General features: G+C 42.8%; 1 protein-coding gene across 5 annotated transcripts in view; it reads right to left on the bottom strand.

The window, feature by feature from the left end:
- The window catches only part of HDAC6 (histone deacetylase 6), a 1,533,697-nt gene that overhangs the window by 971,656 nt on the left and 537,660 nt on the right, over window positions 1–24,381 (bottom strand). For all 5 annotated transcript variants that reach the window (XM_044080374.1, XM_044080376.1, XM_044080377.1 and 2 more), the window contains exon 10: window positions 17,443–17,569. In XM_044080374.1, the coding sequence (XP_043936309.1) occupies window positions 17,443–17,569 (127 nt within the window). The remainder of the gene's footprint in view (window positions 1–17,442; window positions 17,570–24,381) is intronic.

Genomic DNA, 24,381 nt, shown 5'->3' with positions numbered 1-24,381 from the left:
TTTGCTCTCAGGCAACTATCGGTTGGAAGCTCTAGCAACTCCATCTGAAGGTGATGGGGTGCACTGTTGATGTCGGCTGTGAAAGGATTGGCAAAGATTTCAAAGCCACAGTGCTGTGCTCAAGTCAGGGAAGCACCGATCAAACTCATCAATTAACCATCTCACTTTAGTAGCCAACCAAGCATAAGGAAAAGCACTAGATAAGGCAGCCGAGATACTCTGACAAACAGGAAAGTGGGCAAGATTGCCCTGTTCTACTTGGGACTTCCATAAGAGAAGTTTATGCTGGAATGCTCTGATCATATCAGACATCTTGGTGATGACTTGTTTGTATCCCTGCAGCCTCCTTTTCAGTTGGGTGAGATGCTCTGTTAAATCACACATCATAGCAAAATCACAAAGCCAGGTTGGATCTGACAGGTCAGGCAAGGGCTTTCCTTTACTTTGCATGAAAAGAGCGATTTGTTCCCTAAGCTCAATAAACCATTTCAGGACATTGCTCCTGCTCAGCCACCTTACTTCTGTGTGGTACGGCACGTTTCCATGCTCTGCACCTACCTCCTGTTAAAACAGCTGCAACTGGCGATGATTCAGGCCACATGCCCATATAAAGTTTACTGTTTTTGTGACTGTGGTTATTATATATTTCCAGAACCTTACCACACGTAGCTTCTTGATGGATAATGCAATGATAGGTAATCAGATTTGTGTGGCAGTCATTATTTAGCATTTTTTCCTTCATTAGACCAACCAAGCCTTTTTTTCCTCCACACATTGCAGGTGCGCCATCGGTAGTTAGCCACACCAACTTTTCCCAGGGTAATTCATTATTTATGGACTTCACCACCACCTCAAAAATTTCCTTCCCTGTTGTCTCATGCATTTCAGCTACACCCAAGAGTTCCTCAGTGACAGAGAGGTCTGTCTTCACAGCTCGTATAAAGATGGACAACTGCACTGTATCAGTATTGTCTGCGCTTCCATCGACAGCTAATGAAAAAGCTAGATAACTGCGTGCCTCTTCAGCCAGCTGTGTTGTTAGACTTCCTGCAATATCTCAAACTATCTGCAATGGTATTTCTTGACAAACTGACGTTTTAGAAAATCTGCATCTGGTCCGGGCATACCTGCTCACACACTTTTAGCATGCACTGCTTCAAAAAGGCACCCTCTGAAAAATACCTAGAAGCTCGAGCAATTTCTTCAGCCACAATATAGCTAGCTTTCACTGCTGCACCATTTTTTGCTGTAGCTTTAGTAAACATGTTCTGCTGCAATTGCAGTATGCCTTTTAATTCTTGGACAAATTTATGTCTTTCATGAAGGGTATATTTAGCATACTTAGCTCCATGTTTGGTGTCAAAATGCCGAAGTATATTGTACTCCATCACTGACACCTCCTCATAACACAAAATACACACTGGTTTGTCTTCACAAAGTATAAACATATATTCGCTTTCCCATCTTTCATTAAATAGTCTCCCTTCTGAATCAACTTTTCTCTTGGACATTTTGGGGGTGATTGCTAGATTCACAGGTGTTGGCCTTGGGTAGAGGTGCTCTGTGTAGGCACACAGGGATGACGCTCCCACAGTGCACCTCCTGGCCAGCTGACGATCATTCTCCTTGCCACCATATTAGACTCTGTTATCATTTCAGCATCTTCTACAAACTAGGTATGAAGTGCACCACCCTGCATCAACTTTTCTCTTGGACATTTTGGGAGTGATTGCTAGATTCATGGATGTTGGCCTTGAGTAGTGGTGCTCCATGCAGGCACACAGGGATGATGCTGCCAAAGCGTGCCTCCCGGCCTGCTGACAATCACTCTCCTCATCACCGCCAGCACATTCCTCACCGTGGGCTACATAAAATGGCCAGGCAGGCCGGATTCGGCCCGCGGGCCTTGTGTTTGCTACATGTGGTGTAAACCTTCAGAGTGCCTGGACAGAACACAGGGTGAAAAGCCTGAAGGGCTAGAATCAGAACTCAAATTCTTTGATGCTGATTTGTTCAGATGACTGATGGAGGGGCAGAGACCCTGAACTTTCAGTTGACCACAGGAAGCCCCCTAACCCATGTCGGAGGCGTCAATGAACAGTTCTTGAGAAAGAACCAGAGGCTGAAAAGGCAAACATAGGTTGAGGGTAAGTTACTGAATTCACCACTCAAATTTCCATTTGAAATCCAGAGGGTGGCAATGCTGAAACCAAACTGACATGAGGTATCACTGAAGTTTCCGCATATGTAGTCTGGCAAGAAACAGCACTGGAACAGAAGAAGCCATGAATCCTAGGACCTGAAGAAACACTCTGTCTAGAATGGCAGGCAAGGGAAGAAGAGTCTGAAAGAATGCTGTCAAGAACAAAATCTTTGGAGGTGGAAGACAGGCCAAAATTGGCACGGTTTTCATCCTTCAGCCCAGATGCACTTGATCCTAAGGAGGAGTCAGGACAAACTTTTTGAAGCTAATGGTGAAACCCAAACTTTGAGGAGAGATGTGGTAAACTCCACAGCTTGTAACAGGCAACTGAGAGAAGGTGCCTGAATCAAAAGGTCATCTAAATACAGAAAAATCAGAATGCCTTGGAGCATACAAAAAGCAATCACAGGAGCAAGGCATTTTGTGAATACCGTTGGGGCAGTAGAGAGGCCAAAGGGCAAAGCAGAGAACTGAAAATGAGAGGAAGAGACAGAGAAACATACAAACTTCCAAAAAAATAGGGTGAATGGGAATGTGAAGATAAGCATACTTCAGATCCAAGGACATCAGAAAAGCCTAGGGTAGCAAAAGAGGAAACAGGATTTGAAGAGAAAGCACGCAAAAAGAAGGAACCTTGTGAAAGTTGTTCAGCAATGTGAGATCCAGAACAGGCCTCCAAGAGACCTCCTTTCAAGGAACTAAGATCATTCTGTAGTAAAATCTTTTTCCTACTTAGGAAGGAGGGACAGGCTGAATAATTCCGTGGTCCATCGGTGACCCAAGAACGTCTGAGAAATGAGGAAGCTGCTCTCAAGGAAGTTGAGGAATCCCTGAAAAAGGAGGGACAGACTTGCACATCATGAAGTAACCCAGATGGATGATGGACAGAACCCAAGAATCTGAGGTAAAGAGTTGCTGGTTTGGAAGATAGTGGGACAGCCAAGGGGACAAGGGAAGCTGGCTTGTCAGATGAAGGAGATTTCTGAGCCATAGGAGCCTGAGATGACTTAGCAGGAGGAGCTAGCACACATCCCTTCCTGTCTTTAGTGGCCTGACGAGGCTGTCTGCAAACAAAAGCAGTCCTAGAAGAATAATTAATCTGGAACTTAGGGATACAGGAAAAAAAACACGTTTAATGCCCTGCAAAGCATTACCTTTCTATGAAGAGACTTAAACATAACAGCAGCAGCAATCCCAAACAGATTTTTATTATCCAAAGGAGCATCTGGCAACTTGGCCTTACAGTTTTCAGGTAATAACTGCAGGCAAAACAAAGAGCAATGCCTCATGAAAGACCCAAGGACAGCAGCTCTGGAAGAAGCATCAACAGCATCATAGTTGCACTTGACAGAGTGGCAAGTCAACTGAGAGGCAGAACCCAAAACATATAGAGCAGAAGACTCTGCTTCAGAACCAGGGGGGTCAGAAATAGCCTGAGATGCCTGGGCAATCAATGGCAGAGCATATCTGGTCATGTAGGTCTGGTAACTGATGATCCTAAAGGCCAAAGTGGAAGCAGTATAGACCTTCTTTCCAATCCATTCCATGGCCCTACTACCCTTATCTCAAGGCAGAAGCTTGGTAAAGGGCAAAAGCTCAGAAGGCTTGTCAGAAGAGACCGACACCACAGCAGAGTCAGCAGAAGGACACAAATAGGAACTGAGAATCCTCAGGAACCTTATAAAACCTGTGAGGTTTCATGGCAGCAGGGGGCTGACAATCAGGTGGGTTAGAGGCAGCTACAAAGGTGTTTAACAAAGCAACTAACACAACAGGTACTGCAGAAAGTTTAGGGGTGTCCACATGAAGCAACTCATACTCTTCTGGATATCAGACAACTGAGAAGAATCCCACTTAAAGTATTCCATCATTCTGGCTACTGTGTTCCCAAAAGACAACAACTCCAACAGAGACTCAGGACTAATGGACTCCTCTTCATCAGATCCATAAGCCACAGGAGAAGACATCTGGGAAGAGTAAGACAAGGACCACTTTTCAGACTCTGAATCCTCATTCGAGGAATCAGGTTTGCTAGGCCTTTTGGAAGGAGTTGAAGTCCAAGGGGGGTAGGCACAGAAACCCCTTGGGGAGGTTTCAGAGCCATTAAGACATTAAACAGGCCCCGAGAAAAAGCCTGCCATTCCCTTAGTCCTTAGGAAGTAAAGAAAAATGTTTAGAATTGTTTTTTTTTTTTTGTAGGGATGTCAGCCATAAACTCTAGAGGTTCCAAACCCCAACAGAATTCAATAACAGTACCCAGAACCTCTTCCCTGATCAGAATCTGCTGAATCCCTCCAAGGCCCTCTGAGATCATCAACCGTGGTTCCCCACTGATGTCAGAAGCAGATGTCTGCACAGCCTCAGAGAACGTGTGAAAGGAAGGAAGGATCCATGGTGACCTCAGATGCGGACATGGCAGAGGAATATGAAGTCGACACAGGACAGCCTACAGAGCTATCACCCGCTTCTAGAAAGACATCTGCTGGAGGCTGGGCAGCCAAGCAATCCAGCCAAGATTTCTTGGCCTTCTTCCTGCTTAAAGGAAGTACATTGGGGTTAACTGATTCTGCCATGCTACCCTGGGCTGTTTAAACCCTTGGTTCTCAAGATAGATGGCCAGGGGAAGACAAGTGACTTCTAAGAGTGTTAGGCACAAACGTCTTACAAATACCACAGGAGATATGATCGTAGGAAGCACTCAAACAAAAAAGGCTCTGTTTGTGACAATCCTTATGGGGAAATCTGCCTCCCACACTGATATTTTCCCTTCTTGGATGACATGAAGTCCAGGTAAAAACAAGACCAACGGTAAAAAGAAAAAAAGACCAAAACAGGGAGCTTATATCTAGCATAGCAAAGGGCATTCAGACTGATGAGCAATGATGGCTTTCAGACTGGCAACAAAGAAGTTCTGGAAAACTGCGTCCATATGTCACCTTTAAGCCCTACAGCCTGTGAGGACAGCATAAGTGAGAGATGCACCGCATATAAGATCAAAAGGGTTTGGTATACTGGCCAGACATTGGGCTGTCCTTGGCAGGAGATACCCAAGTTTAGGAATACTGTAACAGTAATACAGAAGGACATACATGCCTGACATACAAGGCATTGTCAGATCCCCACCCTGATGGACATCATGCATATCCATAAAACAAATAGCACCAGAATTACCTATTCTACAGACTTAAACCTTGCCTGTGATATAAACAGGACCTGCTGGAGAGAGAGGATATGTATCCCAGAGTTTACCCCTTCTCTGGAATTGGCTCCCCCATCCATGAAGCAGCGCTCCACCCTAACCCAAAAACTGTGCTACAAACAAGCTAAGCAGGACCAGGACAGACCCTCACAAATGTAAACTGAATCATGGTGGAATCTGTAAGAGACCTGGTGCAGAGAGAGGGATGCCAGTCCATCCTGAGAACAGATTTCTGAGACCACTGATCTTTTAGTTCTGAATCTCTGAGATCTTACAAGTTTGTTTTTTTAACATATTTACTGATTTATCACTTAAGACAAAGGGAAACATGCATTTAAATAAAATAAAACAAACCATATTAACCTTCATACATTATACATAAGGTATCTCCTTATATACAACTATCAGCAGCCCAATGTTACATAAATCTCTCACTTCTTGCTTTCCCTTAAATTCCACTCCTCTTCCAGATCATTATTCTGCATGGATTGTTTTCACAATTTCCAGTTTTACCTCATCTCCTATCTTTACTGTTTAGCCTCTTCTACCTCTGAGCTTAGCGTACTTGAGTCTTCCATAAATATTTCCATTTGTCTTCTTTACTGATTTCCACATCTCTGTTTTATACAAATTTTCATAAAATTTCCCAAATATCTCCATTACCTTTGCATGAACTCTGGTTATTTTTCTTGTTCTAGGCTCCCTAAGTCTGACAGCAACCCTTTCTAATTTTAACATAGAATCTAGGCAACAGAAAGTTTTCATGCTCTGGAGTTATCAAAAAAAAAAAAGTTGCTTAACAGCAATCTTTCGAAACTCATGCATATTATCTGAAGGTTTCTAAAGTTTACCAACATGTTTAAGAGAAATGCATACCAAAACTTGCAATATATTCATTTATGGGTCTGATGAGATATCAGTAAAGGGGAATTAAGACTCCTCTTGATCTAGAGGAGATGGCTTTGGAAATCTGATAAGCCAGAGTGGCTTTCTGAACTACTGCAGCGACAGTCATATTTTAAGGATGTATCAGCAAGAGTGCCTAGATCCTTTAAGGCATTTTCTGATTGGAAGGTTGTGCCACCTACATAGCACGTGAAAATGTTTTACTTACTAAAATGAACTATAGTGTATTTTTTTCACATTTAACTTGAGGCAACTGTCCTTACACCAACTGTTAACAGGGTCTAATGTGTTGGGGCAATTGTGAGTCAGTGGAAGATTGAACAGCACCAGATCTGTAGATATCTGCAAACTTAGAAAACCACAGACCAGAAGTGTTGGCCTGAAAGTCTGAGAAACACATGCCAAATAGGAGAAGGCTCAACAATGAACCCTGTGGTACTCCACTGATAACATTTTTGCATTCAAACGTGGCACAGGCAGTTCTAATTACATGGTTTCTGTCAGACAAAGTACAGTTTTGTACCTACCATAAATGTAGATGTTCGAGTGCTCATACAGCTGCAGTCATCACACTTGGGTTATCCTGCCGTCAGGTGGGTCCTCGGTCGGCCGAATTCCAAAGTCTAGGTCCGGCGTCAGTTGTCGTCGCTTCTTCCCTGACGTCAGTGCGGCAGGAGTATAAAAGAGGCAGCCGACGCCATTTTCTTCAGTTTTTCTTGCCCCAGATGTCAGGTGCCCCCAGAAAGGAAGGCAAAACATGATATTATGCAAACATACAAAGCAGATAAATCAAAACAGTAGTTGCAAGCAAATACACCATAAAGGAATACCCCAAATAGGTTGCATGTTAAAGGTGTTTGTCATAAGGCCTGTCCTAAGAGGGGATGGAGGGAGGGTAACCTGGACTGCAGCTGTATGAGCACTCGAAACATCTACATTTATGGTAGGTACAAAACTGTACTATGTTCATCGTGCATACAGCTGCAGTCATCACACTTGGGTAGAATCCCAAAGCTAAGTAAGGGTGGCAGGTACTAAGCGGAATTAGGAGGGGCTAGAATGCCCTGCAGGACTGCTGTGGCAAAGCCCGCTCTGAGTATAGTGGAAGGTGGTAGTGCTTGGAGAAAGTGTGCACTGAACTCCAAGTAGCTGCTTCCAAAATGTCCTTGGTAGGGACCCCCCTGAGGAAAGCTGCAGAGGTAGCTGTAGCCCTGGTGGAGTGGGATCTGATGTATACAGGCACTGATTTTCCATTAAATGAATAACAAAAGCGTATGCAGTGAGCTATCCATTTTGAAATTGCCTGTTTGGAAATAGCCTTTCCTTGAGCACTTGTAGCATAGGACACAAAGAGCTGCTCAGATTTCCTGAATGGCTTTGTTCTGTCCAAGTAATAGCGAAGTTGCCTGTGAATGTCCGAGGAATGTAGTAGCCTCTCTCCTTTGTTCTGTGGATTTGGATAAAAGGTAGGTAAGTGAATAGTCTGATTCAAAGCTACACTGGATACTACCTTTGGCATGAAGGTAGGGTTGGTTCGTAAGGAAATCCTGTCCTGATGGAAAATGATGAATGGTTGCACAGCCATGAGGGCCTGTAGCTCCGAAACCCTGCGTGCTGAGGTAATAGCCAGAAGGAAGGCGGTTTTCCACGACAAGTATTGTAGCTCTGTTGAAGAAGCCGGCTCAAAAGGAGGCAGGGTCAGCTTTTCCAATACGAAGTTGAGGTCCCAAGCTGGGACCGGTGGTTTCCATGGGGGTTTTATATTTTTTGCCCCTCTGAGGAACTGCCTTAATAGAGGATGTAAGAATAAAGGAGGGTCTGTATTGTATTGTGCTGAAATGGCTGAAGCGTGGATCTTGATGGAGGAGAAGGAAAGGCCACTGTTTAACATCTCAGCTAGGTACTGTAAAATTTGAGGCATATTTATTACCCAAGGATTCTGGCCCTTTTCTTGATTCCAGGAACAAAATCATTTCCATTTGGCGGAGTAGGTTTTTCTAGTAGAGGGTCTCCTGGCCTCCAAGATGACATCCTGCACCTCCTTGGAAAGGAGAGTCTGTTGCGAAATTAAGGTATTCTCCATGCAGCTAGATTTAAGGTTTTGAGCTGGCTGTGAAGGGTTTTGTAGTTGTGCTGGGACAACAGAAGAGGAACTAGAGGTAGGATCCATGGTGGTGAGTGTGACAGGCTCTTTAGGAGAGGATACCAGTGCTGTCGTGGCCAGTCTGGAGCAATGAGAATCATTTGTGGCCTCTCTGCTCTGGTTTTTAATAGAACTTTGGTCAGTAGAGGTAGAGGCGGGAAGGCATAGACTGTCAATGTTGTCCAATTGAAAGAGAGTGCGTCCACTTTCCAGGCCTGTGGATGATAGGTCCTTGAACAGAATTTCTCCAACTGGTAATTTCTGTGGGTAGCAAATAAATCTATGTCTGGCTGTCCCCATGCCTGAGTTATCTTTGAGAAGACTTGAGGATGCAACTTCCATTCGTGTGGGTCTGCCATATTTCTGCTTAAGTTGTCTGCCAGTGTGTTTTCCTTCCCTGGTAGGAATTGTGCCTGTAGTTGAATTTGTAATTCCAGTGCTGTGTTCCACAGGGTCATAGCTTGCCTGCACAGGGGTTATGAATGAGTCCCCCCATGTTTGTTTATGTACCACATGACTGTGGTGTTGTCTGTCCTTATTAGTAGCTGGCCTGGATGCAGTAGGCCTTTGAAGGTCATAAGAGCATTTTGCACGGCTAGCATCTCTTTTTGGTTGATGTGTAGGTGCTTCTCTTTTTGGGACCATTTTCCCTGAATGCACTGATCTGCCATGTGTGCTCCACAGGTGTAGTCTGAGGCGTCTGTTGTGATGATTTGAGTTGCTTGAGGTAAACAGAAAGGGAGACCTGTGTTTCTTTGGCATGCTTGAGCCCACCACAAAAATTCCTTTTGAAGGCATGGAATCAGTGGTATAATTGTTTCCAAGCTGTGGCTGTGTTGAGACCATAAGTTTTTTAGGTACCACTGTAGTTTCCTCATATGCAGCTTTGCACATGGTATTAGTAGGATGCAAGGTGCCATGAACCCCAGAACCTGCAGGACTTTCCTTGCAGTTAGTCTGGTTAAAGTTGCCATTTTGTTGAAGTATTGAGACAGTTGCCCTTGTTTGTCTGGCGTGAGGTAGGCCATCTGGGTTGTTGTATTTAAGCTGGCACCCAGGAAATTTATCTGTTGACAAGGCATTAGTTTTGATTTCTTTTTGTTCACTGTGTAACCCAGGTAGTTTAACGGTTTGATTACACACGCCAGATGCTGCAATAGAATGTCCTTGCTGTCCGCTTGGATCAGGCAGTCATCCAGATATGGGTAGATTTGTATTCCTTGTTGTCTGCAGAAGGCAATTACTGATGCCAGGCATTTCGTAAACACTCTGGGCGCAGTAGATAAGCCAAAGGGCAATGCAGAGAATTGGTAATGGGTTGAACCTGCAAGAAATCTGAGGTATCTTCTGCAATCTTGTCTGATAGGGACATCCAGGTATGCCTCCTTGAGGTCCAACGTTACCAGCCAAGACTCCTTGCCCAGCATGGGAAGAAGCTGCTGTAATGTGAGCATCTTGAATTTTGGTACCTCTAGATATGTGTTTAGAATAGATAGGTCTAAGATGGGTCTCCAATCTTTGTCCTTCCTTGGTACCAGAAATAGTCTTGAATAAAAACCTTGACCTTGTTCTTTTGCAGGTACCTCTTGAATTGCTTTCATATCCATGAGAGCGGAAATTTGTCTTTGTGCCTCTGCCCATTGAATTTGTGGCAGGTTGGCATGCCTCATTTTTGGAAGGGTGTGAAAGTGGAACCTGTAGCCTCTGTCTATAATATCCAGAATCCATTTGTCTTTTGTAACAATGTGCCAGTTATTTGAAAATAAGGCCAGTTTTCTGCCCACAGGTGCTGCCATTATAGCTTTGTTTGGCAGGCATAGGGGGAAGTCATTGTGTCTGTTTTCTAAATGACTGTGGTCTATCTTCTCCACCTCTTGGGGATGGTGCTTGCCACTGTCTAGCTCTGTAAGATCCTGGAGGTTGTCCTCTACCCCTTGGGCACCTGTATCTGCCCCTTTGGGGTCTGTCCGTGGCTGGAAAAGACCAATTTTTTGAAGGCCAGTTTCTGCTGAAGCGTGGAGGTTGCACCTGCAAGAAATCTTTAACTGTTTGCATAGATTTTGCTTTTTCCTCCATTTTCTTTAGTACCTCCTCAGCTTTAACACCGAACAATACATCTTTTTGAAGTGGTGCATCTAATAACTTTGCTTTGACATGATCTGGTAAGGTTTGCTCTTTGAGCCAAGCATGTCTACGTATGACAGACCCAGTGACAGCAGCTCTACATGAGGACTCTAAAGCATCAAAACCACACTGCAAGGTATGTTTCCCCACTTGCTCTGCTCCATGCAACAAATCCCGCAACTCTTTCAAATCTGGTTGTTCTGTTTGTGTCATTTTGCTTTTCAGCTGAGATAACAAGAACTGTTGGTACTTTAACATATGAAATTGACAGTTTAATGCCCTCATGGTTAAAGTGGCTGATGTATACACCTTTTTCCCCCACCTTTCTAATGCTCTGGAATCTCTCTCTGAAGGTAAAGGGTTTTTAGCAGTAGAGGCCTTAATCCCCTTGGGACCCTGTGAAATTGTTTCTGGATCAGCAGTATGGCTTTTATAAAGGAACTGGGAAGAATCAGGAACCCGGTAATATCTGTCTGGTTTAACAGGGGCTGGAGGTGAAGAGTCTGGATTAAGACTGGCTTCTGCGTACACATCATCCAAAATATCTAAAACAGGAGGGATAGCCAGGGGCCTATGCTGGGGGAGCAGTAGAAATTCCCTGAGCCTTTTCTTGGAATCTGAGTAATCTTGGCCTTCCCAGTGGAAGTGCTCTCTCAATGTATGCAGGGTTTCCCCAAAAGAGTAGTCCTCAGGGGGGGAGACCGAGGGAATAGACTCCTCAGCATCAGAATCTTCAAACGGGGAATAGGCGTAATCCTGGTCCTCAGAATGGTCTGAGGTAATAGAAGCCTGGTCTGAGGAAGGGTAGTCTTCCTCCAACCTGGGTCTTTTGTCTGAGGGGGGTTGAAAACCCCTGATGAGAGTTATCAAATCCTCAGCCATTTTAAGCATCTGTTTTTTAGGCATGGGGCCTTGAGAGGAGGTCTGAGGACCCTGTTTTTTAGTTTTCATTGCAGCCTTAGATTTAGTGAAGGATTTAATAGAGAAGGTGGTAGGCCTGAAGACGCCTTCAGAAATGGCAGGCCTCGCTAAAATTTCGGTTTCCCCGCCAAGAGTGGCATCAGGGTCTGCAGTGGGAATGGAGACCGAGGGACCTGCGACCTCGGGTACTGAAGTCATCGGTAAAATAGTTTCATCGGTAGTCAGGGGCTGCGTAGGCGTCTCGCTGAGAACCGGTAGTCGGCCTAAGCGTGGTCTCAGTACTCAGTGCAGGCCTCGGATGTCGGTCTTTATCTTTGCGTCTTTTGCTTAAAACTGGCGTCGGTGTATCCGACATGATATAATTACATTTTTTGCCAAAATAATGAAGGCAAACTCAGCCCGGCGCTTAATAGTGCGCTTATTAAACCTAGCACAAAAACGGCAGGCCGAGACGTCGTGGTCTGGCCCTAAGCAAGGTATACAGAAAGTGTGAAAATCCTTATGCGGTATTTGCTTCCCACAAGAAATGCAATTATTAACTTTGTCTGACATCGGTATGAGGCAAGAAAAATTTCCCCAACGGGGTACTTGGCTTTAAAGAAGACTTCGGCTGAAATACTGTTCATAAATCTCAGGAGCTGGCCGACCGGCACTTGCGAACTGCTTCTGCTTCGGGCACCGCACGGCAAGAAAGACTGGAGAAAATGGCGTTGGCTGCCTCTTTTATACCCCTGCCGCACTGACATCAGGGAAGAAGCGGCGACAACTGACGCCGGACCTAGACTTTGGAATTCGGTCGACTGAGGACCCGCCTGACGGCAGGATAACCCAAGTGTGATGACTGCAGCTGTATGCACGATGAACATCCAGTTATCTGCCTCACAATGTAAAGACTTCTACTCAGATTTATAAGTTTGTTAATAATGCCTGTTTCAGGAATAGCGTTGAAGGTCTTGGCCAGGTCCAGACATCCTGCTTGTAATGTGTAACTGCTATCCAGTGATTCGGTTACTTTTTCAAAAAATGAATGAGGTTAAGGAGACAGGATCTTCATTTGACAAAACTGAAGTGATGGGGGTCCAAGGTTAAGAGGTTTTCAATGTCCAGATTAATGAGATAAGAGATATTACAATCCACAGCTTTACACATGAGGTTAGCAAGACTAATGGGTTTCTAGTTAGCAGGGTTTGTGGTTGGGCTACCCTTGTGTAACATCATTACAGTGGTTGTTTCCCAGGTTTCAAGAATATAAGCAGTGGATAAGCTTATATTAAAGAGGTTAAGCAGTGGTTCAGACAGTCCATATTGGGCACTGATATTCAGGCAAACAGGTATATTATCAAGGTCCATGGATGATGTGTTTTTAGCTTTGGAGAGAGATGACAGAACTTTTTAAACATTAATTAAAGAGAGTTAGCTAGGACTGTGGAACAGCTATAACTGTGGGTGTAATAACATTTTGAACTACATTTGTCAGCTAGGATACTAGCTATTTCTTTGGGTCATAGAGTAGAGTACTACTGTGCACTAGCCCTGAACATTATTGGGATTGTGGAATACTGTGGGTGGAGTCAATTTTGAATTAAATTTGTCATCTAGGATATTGACCATTTCCTTTGGGTCAGAGTGTACAGTATTATTGCGTACTAGCTCTGAACATTGTTGGCTCTTAGTTCTTACCTTCCTGACACAGTTAGAGATTTGTAGTTAGCTTTGGCTTTTAGTACTTTAAGCTCATATTCAATTTTGAGTTTTTCAGTGGTTCCCCTTAAGCTCTTTACTAGTTTGTTTAAAATGTGCTCTAAAACAAGTAGAAGCAAACGTCTTATAAACAGTAAGGAATGTCTTTCTCTTGTTATATAACTTATTTATAAGAGTACTACACCACAGGGATTTGTTTTCTAAATTTCTTATTATATTTGGTGCAGATAAGTACGTCTTATCAATACAACTACTTAAGCAAAAGTAGAAGTCAGAGGAATAAGCAACAGGTTTAGCAATGGGATCCATTGGAGAAGGAATACAGCTGAATTTATTTAGGTCATCAAGTAACTGATGAAAATTTGCTTTTCAGAAGCAATTAAAGATACTTACAGTAGAAGTACCACCATTTGTAAAGGAAAAGGTCATTAACTTATGGTTTGGATGTTATCAAGGCAGGATGATACATGTAGAGAACAGCAAGTAGTAACCATACTTGTAAGGACAAGATGAATGCATCTATATTACAACATCGAAGCTCTAGTTAATCGAATAACTAAAGCTCAATCTTGTAATATCAAAAGCTAAAATTGTCGAACGGCCAATTCAACCAAGGGAAACACTTCCCTTGGCCAAATAAAATAAAATAAAACTTTACATCCGGAATCAAGTTGGGGGATTCGCACCCCCCCTACCTAAATATACCAATTCTGAGATCACTCCAAATTGGAGAAATGGGCATACTCCACATAATGGCCAAGGGAAGTGTTTGCCTGGGTTAAATCAGCTGTTCAACAATGTATGGTTTCGATATTACAAGTTTGAGCTTTACTTATTCGATTAAGTAAAGCTTCGATCTTGTAATATAGAACCAGATGAATGATACTGGGGCTTCCAGAAGAATCCTTAACTATTTCTAAAAGACAGTTGTCATTTAAATGTCAAGGAAGCGTTATGCATGCCAACCACGGGCAATGTAGGTCAGTCAGTTTACTGATGAATAGTTGAAGTTCCCCAGTAGAAAAGTGTTAGTTTAATGAATATTTTAACTACGGTTTTAAAACAGTTATGTTCAGAAGGGGACATAGAGGTGTTCTCTTGCTAGCTATGAAGTTGTAATTAGTTTTGTTTATGGCAATTTGGACATCTGGGAGTTCAAATGTGGTATGCCAAGGAATCTGTCACAAAGTGTTGATATCCTGGACAAATACTGAGCACCCCCCCAAACACACACACACACAGACACAGACACACATACACAGACACACACACACACACACACACACACACACACACACACACACACACACACACACACACACACACACACACACACACACACACACACAATTTTTATAGCAAATGGGAGAACAATGCTGGCTGGTGAATAAGGTTAAAATACAGGATGTTCTGGAGCAATTGTTCACCTTTATACATACAGTGGATATAAAAAGTTTACATGCCCCTGTTAAAATGCCAGGTTTTTGTGATATTAAAAAATGAGACGAAAATATATCAGTTCAACACTTTTCACACCTTTAATGTGACCTATAACCTGTACAATTCAATTGAAAAACAAACAAATCTGTTAGGGGAAAAAATATTAAAAAAATGTACAATACACTGGTTGCATAAGTGTGCACACCCTTAAACTAATAATTTGTTGTCTGTGCAGACCTTTAAACTAATACTTTGTTGAAGCATCTTTTGATTTAATTACAGCATTCAGTCTTCTTGGGTACACACCTGCCATCAATTAAAGACACTCTGATTAACCCCAAATAAAGTTCAGCTGTTCTAGAAGGATTTTCCTGACATTTACTCAGTTGCCTGCTATAGCAAAAGCCATGGTTCGCAGAGAGCTTACAAAGCATCAAATGGATCTCATTGTTGAAAGGCATCAGTCAGGAGAAGGGTACAAAACAATTTCCAGAGCATTGGATATACCATGGAACACAGTGAAGACAGTCATTAAAAAGTGGAGAAAGTATGGGACAACAGTGACGTTGCAAAGAACTGGACGTCCTTCTAAAACTGATTAAAAGACTAGATGAAAACTGGTCAGGGAGGCTGAAATGAGACCTACAGCAACACTGAAGGAGCTGCAGGAATTCCTGGCAAGTACTGGTTGTGCACTACATGTGACAATCTCCCGCATTCTCCATACGTCTGGACTATGGGGTTGGGTTGCAAGATGGAAGCCTTTTCTTACACAGAAAAAAAACCCAGACCAGACTAAAATTTCCAAAACAATACATCAAGTCTCCCAAAAGCATGCGGGAAAATGTGTTATGGTCTGATGAGACCAAGGCTTAACTTTTTGGCCACAATTCCAAAAGGTACATTTGGCGCAAAAATAACACTTTGCATCAACAAAGGAACACTGTCACCATGGTGAAGCATGGTGGTGGCAGTATCATGCTTTGGGGTTGCTTTTCTTCAGCTATAACTGTGGTTTTAGTCAAGGTGGAGGGAATTATGAACAGTTCCAAATACCAGTCACTTTTGGCCCAAAACCTTCAGGCGTCTGCTAGAAAGATGAAGCTGAAGAGGAATTTCACCTTTCAACACAAAAATGACCCCAAGCATATATCCAAATCAATAAAAGAATGGCTTCACCAGAAGAAAATTAAAGCTTTGGAATGGCCCACCTAGAGCCCAGACCTAAACCAAACAGAAAATCTGTGGGTTGACCTGAAGAGGGCTGTGCACAAGAGATTCCCTCGTAATCTGACAGATTTGGAGCACTTTTGCAAGGAAAAGTGGGCAGATATTGCCAAGTCAAGATGTGCCATGCAGATAGACTCCTACCCAAGAAGGCTGAATGCTGTAATTAAATCAAAAGGTGCTTCAACAAAATATTAGTTTAATGGTGTGCACACACAACAAAGCATTACTTCAAGGGTGTGCACATTTATGCAACCAGCATATTGTACTTTTATTTTTTTCCCCTAACAGATTTGTTTGTTTTTCAATTGAATTGTACAGTTTATAGGTCACATTAAAGGTGGGAAATGTTTTGAAATTATTTATTATGGTGTTATTTTTTATATCATAAAAACCTGGCATTTTAACAGGGGTGTGTAAACTTTTTATATCCACTCTATTGGCTCCTAAAACTAATACACGACTACAAACGGAGCCTTAATGAAGGACCACATTTTGAGGGTTCCACTGCCAGTTTAATATCTGAACAAAAGTCCAAGCCACTGCCTGTGGAATCATGTCCACCTACTATATATTCTAATAGACTTTATTCTCAGTTAAAATGATATCTGGGTTGCTCTCTCTCTATCTCTATGGACAGCGAGATGACACTGGTGTCAGAGGAATATAAAGTATGTGTGTATACATGTGTGTGTACGCCTGCAAGTGTGGATCCCTATTGTAGGTGCCAGTTTTAATAAACCCTCAGGAAAGTCAAAGCAATTTCCTTCAATTTGTGTTCCATACACTCTGGAAATTAAACAAATGGATAAGTTTTCCTGCCTTAAGCAGTTCAGTATATGAAGGGACAAGTTAACAGAATTGCCAAAAACTCTACAAATAAGGAAATGGATGGCCAGTGGACTTAGGGCTGTGGCTAGTGCAACTTCTAGACTTTGCATCTGATACTGGAAGCAGATAAGGGCCAAACTGCAATCTGTTTTAGGTACAATGTGGCAGAGAAGCACCAATTATCAACACAAATGTCTGATAAGACAAAAAAAAAAATTAAAAACAAACAAAAAAAAAATGTACGACAGCTACACCATGCTACAAACAGAACAGATCACTGCACCCAACTGCTGCCAAAGCTGAAATTCACTAGCCAACATTAGAAAAAGAAATATGGAAAGGGTAAGAGTTTTCCTTTAAAAACTACTACCAAAATTTAGATAACTATAACACACCTTTTCTTGAAACTGGCAATAAAACAGCATATGTTTGGCTTAGATCTAATATCTGTTAAGATTCACTAGGAAGGTTCACTACATAAAATTTACTGGTGAGATTAAAGGACAAATTTCAATTTTACATTTTCATCAAGCAACACAGGAGCCATAGTTATGAATCCAATCATTCACCTTTGAATGTTAACTCAGTGAAACTGATGTGGCCTGCAATATCAAATGAAGTAATGAGAAACAAGGAATAAAACACAAAACTTCATATGCCTGCTTGCTTTAACAAATTAAAGTTTCACAGTCAAAAATCTGAATACACATTACTAAAGTTTAGATTCTCCAACAGCCACTGTAGTACCTTGTTCCAGGGAATGTTGATATTGTAGCCTTCTCCTCGTCCAATCCCCACAGCCTGGGAATCTGATTCAGGAAGATGTGGCCAGAACTCCCCATGCTCATATCGATGGATAGAAAAGTAGAGAATGCTACACAAGACAAAGAAAATACTGGGTATCAGCACTTTTAAGCTGCTACAAAAAGAACACGCATACAATTCAGCACTCATCATTTATGCTATGTGGAGGGAAAAAAGCTAAGGATTTCTACTGTGCTGTGTAACAGAGACCATTTTAAAAATATTCTTAAAGTAGAAATATACATCAACAAGTATTAGCTTTGGTTACTCTGACAATGGAAAATACAGCTTTGATGCTGCAAAAGCTCAAAGGCAATTCCTCACCAGATACTTCACCAAAATATGGTGAATAAAAATAAAATGGCTTTTGATGAACTCACTAAATCAATGCCCTACCCCCAAACTTATTATAAACTAGAGATTCCTTGACTAATGCCAATGCATTAGATCAGCTGGTCGACACCCCACCAGAGGTAAAAATATCCTGGACTTGGTACTAACCAACAGGAGTAGCCACTGTAGCACCCCTACAGTGTCATCCTCCTTGGTAAGATCCAACCATAAAGCATTCACTTTCAAAGTCACCATCTCCCCTGCCCCCCACCCCCTTGCCAGGGTCAAGCAAACCTTTCAAAGCTGACTACAACCTCCTGAGAGCAGGTATACCCAGCTTCACAGCCACTGTCCCTTCAGTTGGAACAAGCACTAATGTCCAAGCCTACACCAAAAAACTATATTAGCATCCATATAGCTACATGGCCTCAGCTATACCTGACAGAACCAAATGGGCTTCCTCAAGGAAGAGTAAACCTGTCTGGCAGGCAGCAGCAATAAACAAACTTTACAATAAAAGGAACAAATTGCTGTTCAGGATCAACATGGAGCAGGTGCCAAGTTGGAAGCAGTCTTTCATTTGTCTGAACAAGCAAATAAGGTCACTGGTGAAATCCTCCAAGGTTAACTTCAAGTCCAAATTGGCCACATCCACTAAGGACAACACATACATCCACAATCCCAAAGGTAACATCCAAATCTGCTCTGAACTGGTGGTTAAGAATACCACATACACAAACAATGTAGATATAGCCAACCTGCTGGCAGACAGGTTCAGTGAAAACTTCTCCCCCGTGTCCCCCCATCAGTAAAACCAGGACATCCCCAGCACCTGCCCCCCCCTCCCCTCATCACCAGGGAGCAGATCATTAATGCCCTCTCAAAGACAAAAAATGCAGCTCCATGGAACCCGACAACATCCTTGGCTGTGTACTACATGAACTCAGGCAACAGCTCTCGGCACAATTAGGCACCCTATTCAACCAAAACCTGAGCACCGTCTTCATCTCAGACAAATGGAGGACAGTCACTGTCATCCCTCTACACAAAGGTGGAACATCCACTGACCTAGGCAACTGTACACCCATCAGCCTAACTAGCCTGATCTGCAAGGTCATGGAACGCATCATGGACCTTATAAACAAGGACACTGGCAGCCTCCAAACGCTTGACCCCACACAGTTTGGTTTTGTCAAAGGGAGATCATGCCTGTTAAACTTGGTTGACTTAATTGAAACAATCACTAAAGCCATGGACAAGGGGAAGACTGTGCACACCGCCTACTTTGATCTAGTCAAAGCCTTCAACACTATTCCTCACTCGGGCATAATAGATACTCTCTTCCAGCTAGGAGCCACTCAGTCAAAATAAGAGAAGCCACCTCTATTAGTAGACCTGTAAAGAGTGGCATACCACAAATATTGGGATATACTTTTCTGAAGTGCATGCCAAAACCAGTGGTTTGTAGTTAGCCAAGTTTGCAGATGACTGCAAGCTGGGCGCAGTCTTAAATTCCCCTAATGATGTGAACATACTCCAAGAGGGCCTTACCCAAACCTGATCTGCAAGGGCATTTCAGAGAGTGGAGGACTTGCGCTCTCCTGTTCAGTGGATTTGGATAGAAGACCAGAAAGTGGATAGCCTGGTTGTAATACCCCCTCATGCATAACGGATGAGTTGATTCTGAGGATGACCCTATTCCCTGTGAAAAACTGAAAAGTTCTTTACACATGAGGGAGTGTAGGTCAGAAACTCTTCCAGTTGATGTAACACTAAGAAAACACAGTAAACTGTAAGAAAAGTGGTCCTTCAAGTAAGCATCTTTAGAGAGACAGCGGCAGCAGTTTCAAAGGGGAGGTAAGGTTAGATTTTGTAGCACACAATTTTGGTCTCATGCCAGAACAGGGCTCCTTCTAGGTGATCTCAAGTGAATCACCTTTTTTAGAAAAAGTTTTGCAGGCAAGCTGATATTGCAGATACATGTGCCTTAACGCTGGAATAGGAAATTCCTTGTCTAAAGAGGCCTGACAAGAAAGAGGTGATGTCTACCTGAGAAGGGTGAGTGTTACTGCTGTGACACCAAGCACAAAATCTTTTTCATTTTGTTAGGTATGATTTCAAGGTACTGGGTTTCCTTGTTCTCTTAGAAAGGAAATCATGTCCTTGGAATTGGATGCAGTCCTTAGTGTCAAAACCCAATCCTCCAGGCAGTTAACCTGAGTGTGTGTGTGTGGGTGGGTGGGGGGGTTGGTGTAGACCTATCCCTTGACTTGACTGAGATCTACCTCCTATGCAGGATGAGGAATCTCCCACTGCTGAATGTTGTGGGGGGGGGGGGGTGACCAGTTTTGTCTCAGACAGAAGGGGGCCACTTGGATCTTGCTGGGTCTGACCACCCTGATTTCTGTCAGTACCCAGGAGATCAGGGGTAAAGGATGGAATGCATACAAGAAAAAGTTTTGTCAATGGGACAAAGATTACATCTATTTTCCAGGATCCTGTCTGTTGTGTTTTACAGCAGAACTTCTGCTGTTGCTTGTTGTAATGAGAGGCAAACAGGTCTATTGAGGGAATCCCTCATTGTATGGTAAGACCTAGGAAGACCTCTCTCTCCAGCATTCATCCATTGGGATCTAGAATGTCCCTGTTTACAGAACATGCCAGGGTGTTGTTCTGGCCCAGAATATAAGAGACTGTGAGAGTCAGCCCCATTTGCTTTTTTTTTTAGAATTTGTTTAACACCATTATTGAATTATCACTTAAGACACAAGCAAACAAATATTTATATCAAAAATATAAAAGAAACCATGTTAACCTGTTCACAGTTATAAAAGCTTATAATAAATATCACATATACTCTTCTTACTAAAATCCCTCTGCTCTGGCCAAACGTCCCTAGCTTTCTGGGTTGTGTGTGGACCCCTCTACGTCCTGTGTGGAGTCACAGCCGGTCCCTATATTTGAACCCCTGTAAAGCTAATAGTATCCTACTGAACAGTAGGGAAATTCAACTTTGAAGCCCTTCAGGATCTACCTGGACCCTCTACATTTCAGCCTCACAGTCCTCTACGTCCTGTGTGGAGTCACAGCTGGTCCCTATATCTGAACCCCTGTAAAGCTAATAGTACCCTACTGAACAGTAGGGAAATTCAACTTTGAAGCCCTTCAGGATCTACCTGGACCCTCTACATTTCAGCCTCACTGTCTTCTACATTCTGTGTGGAGTCACAGCCGGTCCCTATATTTGAACCCCTGTAAAGCTAATAGTATCCTACTGAACAGTAGGGAAATTCAACTTTGAAGCCCTTCAGGATCTACTTGGACCCTCTACATTTCAGCCTCACAGTGTAGGTGTTATCCTGCAATATATGTATGTTTAAATATAACCTTGTGAGTGCATTAACTCTAAATTACTGGTGTCTGCAATAAATTAACTATTTTGTAAGGGCTACCACACCCGTTGACCTTCTCCTTCTACCATCTCTCTATCAACTTATCCCCCCTTCTCCTACTATCTTAGTGGAGTTAGTGCTTGCCCTGCATTGTCCACTAGAGGGTAGCAGAGCGCAGGCTTTGGATACCTTCTCTCAATGGTTGTAGAACCCAACTAGCCCTGTAGACCAGCCAGACGCTGTTATCTGTGCTTGTTCTCTCTATTCACATACTTACCCCCCATCCCATTACTGCTTGAAAGGTATTATCCTAAGTAAATCTGGGAGCTTTACTAAATAGATACATGTGACTATCACTTCCTCTGACTATCACTACTTCTGGTACTGGCCCCTCAATTATTCCCTCTGTATTAACCTCCTTTTCTGCCTGTGGTAATTTCTCTAAATACCTCTCTCTCTGTACAAAACTGTTTCACTTTACTGTCTCCCAAGGACAGCTATACCTTTGTTCACCTTGTATTCTCTGCAACTTAGTAACTATATATTGTCTCTTACCTTTCCTGTGCCTGTAGAACTCAGTCTCCCTCCATAACGGATTGCCTCCCAGCCTCTCTCAGCTGTAACCCGCTCCGTTCGCCCTACGGGCTCACTCCGCTCCCCTACCCTGCCCCCAATTCCCACCCGCCCCCAGGGGTCCTACACTTATACCTCCCTTACCACACCCTCTCTCAATTCCAACCTATCCCATACGTCACCCCTCCCCACTAACTCTAGCCACACCCCTACCTCCTTAACAATCAATTTCAAGAAGCCACTCCTTTGAGTACCCCTATCATATCCTATTACTCTTGACACATCTATATAATATCCCCTCTTCTCTCTTCCTGTACTCCTTTATCTTCCTCCTCTTCACATCTCACTTCCTTCTATATTCCTACACTTCAGCTCTTATTTTACAAACTTCTCCAAGATGCCTCTCCCTAATCTAACCAAGCTAACACTTACAGTCATACTCTCAACTACTCTCATCTCAATCTACCTTCTTACCTCCCTTGAAAAACTTCACTATTTCCATCTCAACCATTCCCACAAACAAACTGCAATCTACACACACACATATACTTTGATAGACATTTTAACATAACTTTCAGTCCCAGTTACCTGCTACCCAAATACCATAGACTCTCTCACATCAAACTCAACTTACCCTCTGATAAAAATCAAAAACTATTAACCTACCTTACATACAGCTCAGGAACTAAACTAAATAATCCCACCTTGAAAGATGGTGACATCCACCCCAACCCTGGCCCTACCAACCCTACAATCCAAACAACTCACCCTAATGTCAATAGCTCCCTCCGAATAGGACATCTTAATATCCAAAGCATCAATAATAAAGTAGCTCACCTTCATGCCGTCTTAGATATTCACTCCTTTGATATCCTCTGCATCACTGAGACTTGGTTGAAACCAGAAACTAAAGATAATGAAATTATTCCCCAAGGCTATAACATAGTGAGACAAGACCGAACAAAACGTAAAGGAGGTGGAGTAGCAATTCTATTTAAAATGGACTGCAGATCTCTACTCTCCCATCTAATCCTACCCAGGATAGTAGCAGAAATCCTCATTACTAAGCTTCAAATCAACATAAACAAATCCTTATACATTATCTGCATTTATATACCACCCGGAAATAATATCACTACAATTGAGGCATTTCTTAGCTGGCTGTCTTCTACTTACCCCCAAGAAACAATAATACTAGGTGACTTTAATATGGATTGGAAAAGTGTTAGTGCTAATAATCCTACCTCTCATATTAACCTCCATGGATTTACCCAAACTATAACCTCTACAACCAGAATTAACAAACCTAACAAGAAAGAGAGTACCTTAGACTGGATTCTCATAAACAAAGAGAAAAGTACAGTTTTGTACCTACCATAAATGTAGATGTTCGAAGATCCACATTGCTGCAGTCCTTACACTTGGGGTAGTCCGCTGTCCTCGGTCGGCCCGAATATCAAAGTATAAGGCTGATGTCGGTCAAGGTGCATTTGACTGACATCAGGACGTCAGGGTACAAATGCGCATGACCGACGTCATATCCTCAGTCTTTTCTTGCCCCAGATGTCAGAAGACCCTAAAAATAAAGGTCAAAACCAAAAGCAAACAACCAACCAACCACCCTTGCACTAATTATATGTACAATATATACAATATACACAATATTTACAACCCAACCCACACAACCACCTCTAACTACAGAGGGGAAGGAGGGAGGGTAAATTGGACTGCAGCAATGTGGATCTTCGAACATCTACATTTATGGTAGGTACAAAACTGTACTATGTTCTTCATCTCACATTGCTGCAGTCCTTACACTTGGGTAGAATCCCAAAGCAGAGGTAAGGGAGGATGGCCAAACTACAAGGAAGCAGGAGCTGCCAAAATGCCCTGCAAAACAGCAGTGGCAAAACCAGCCCTGGATTTAGAGTAAAGTGGCAGGTGATAATGCCTAGAGAAAGTATGCACTGAACTCCAAGTAGCTGCCTCCAAAATATCCTTGGTTGCCACTCCCCTCAAAAGGCTGTCAGTGGCAGTAGCCCTAGTGGAATGAGGCCTAATCCCAGCTGGAATCTCCTTGCCATGATGGGAATAACAGAAAGCAATGCAAAACCCAATCCACTTAGAAATAGTTTGTTTTGACACAGGCTTGCCCTGAGAACTCAAAGCAAAAGAAACAAACAACTGCTGAGACTGCCTGAACCCTTTAGTTCTGTCCAAATAATATCGCAACTGCCTGTGTACATCTAAAGTGTGCAAAATCTTTTCCCCTTTATTTTGGGGATTTGCATAAAAAGTAGGCAAATGAATAGTTTGGTTTAAAGCCACACTAGAAACCACCTTAGGCATAAAGGAAGGATTAGTGCAAAGATACCCTATCCTTATGGAAAATCAAGAAAGGCTCAACCGCCATAAGGGCCTGTAATTCAGAAACCCGTCTTGCAGAGGTAATGGCCAACAAAAGGCAGTCTTCCATGATAAAATTTCAACTCAGAAGTAGCTGCAGGCTCAAAAGGTTGTAGAGTGAGTTTCTCCAACACAAAATTGAGATCCCAAGCAGGAGTAGGAGCTCTACGTGGGGGTC

The sequence above is a fragment of the Protopterus annectens genome, chromosome 8.part0, assembly GCF_019279795.1.
Source record: "Protopterus annectens isolate FY-2018-M chromosome 8.part0, PAN1.0, whole genome shotgun sequence".
Lineage (NCBI taxonomy): Eukaryota > Metazoa > Chordata > Ceratodontiformes > Protopteridae > Protopterus > Protopterus annectens.
This window is presented reverse-complemented; position numbering and strand designations above follow the sequence as displayed.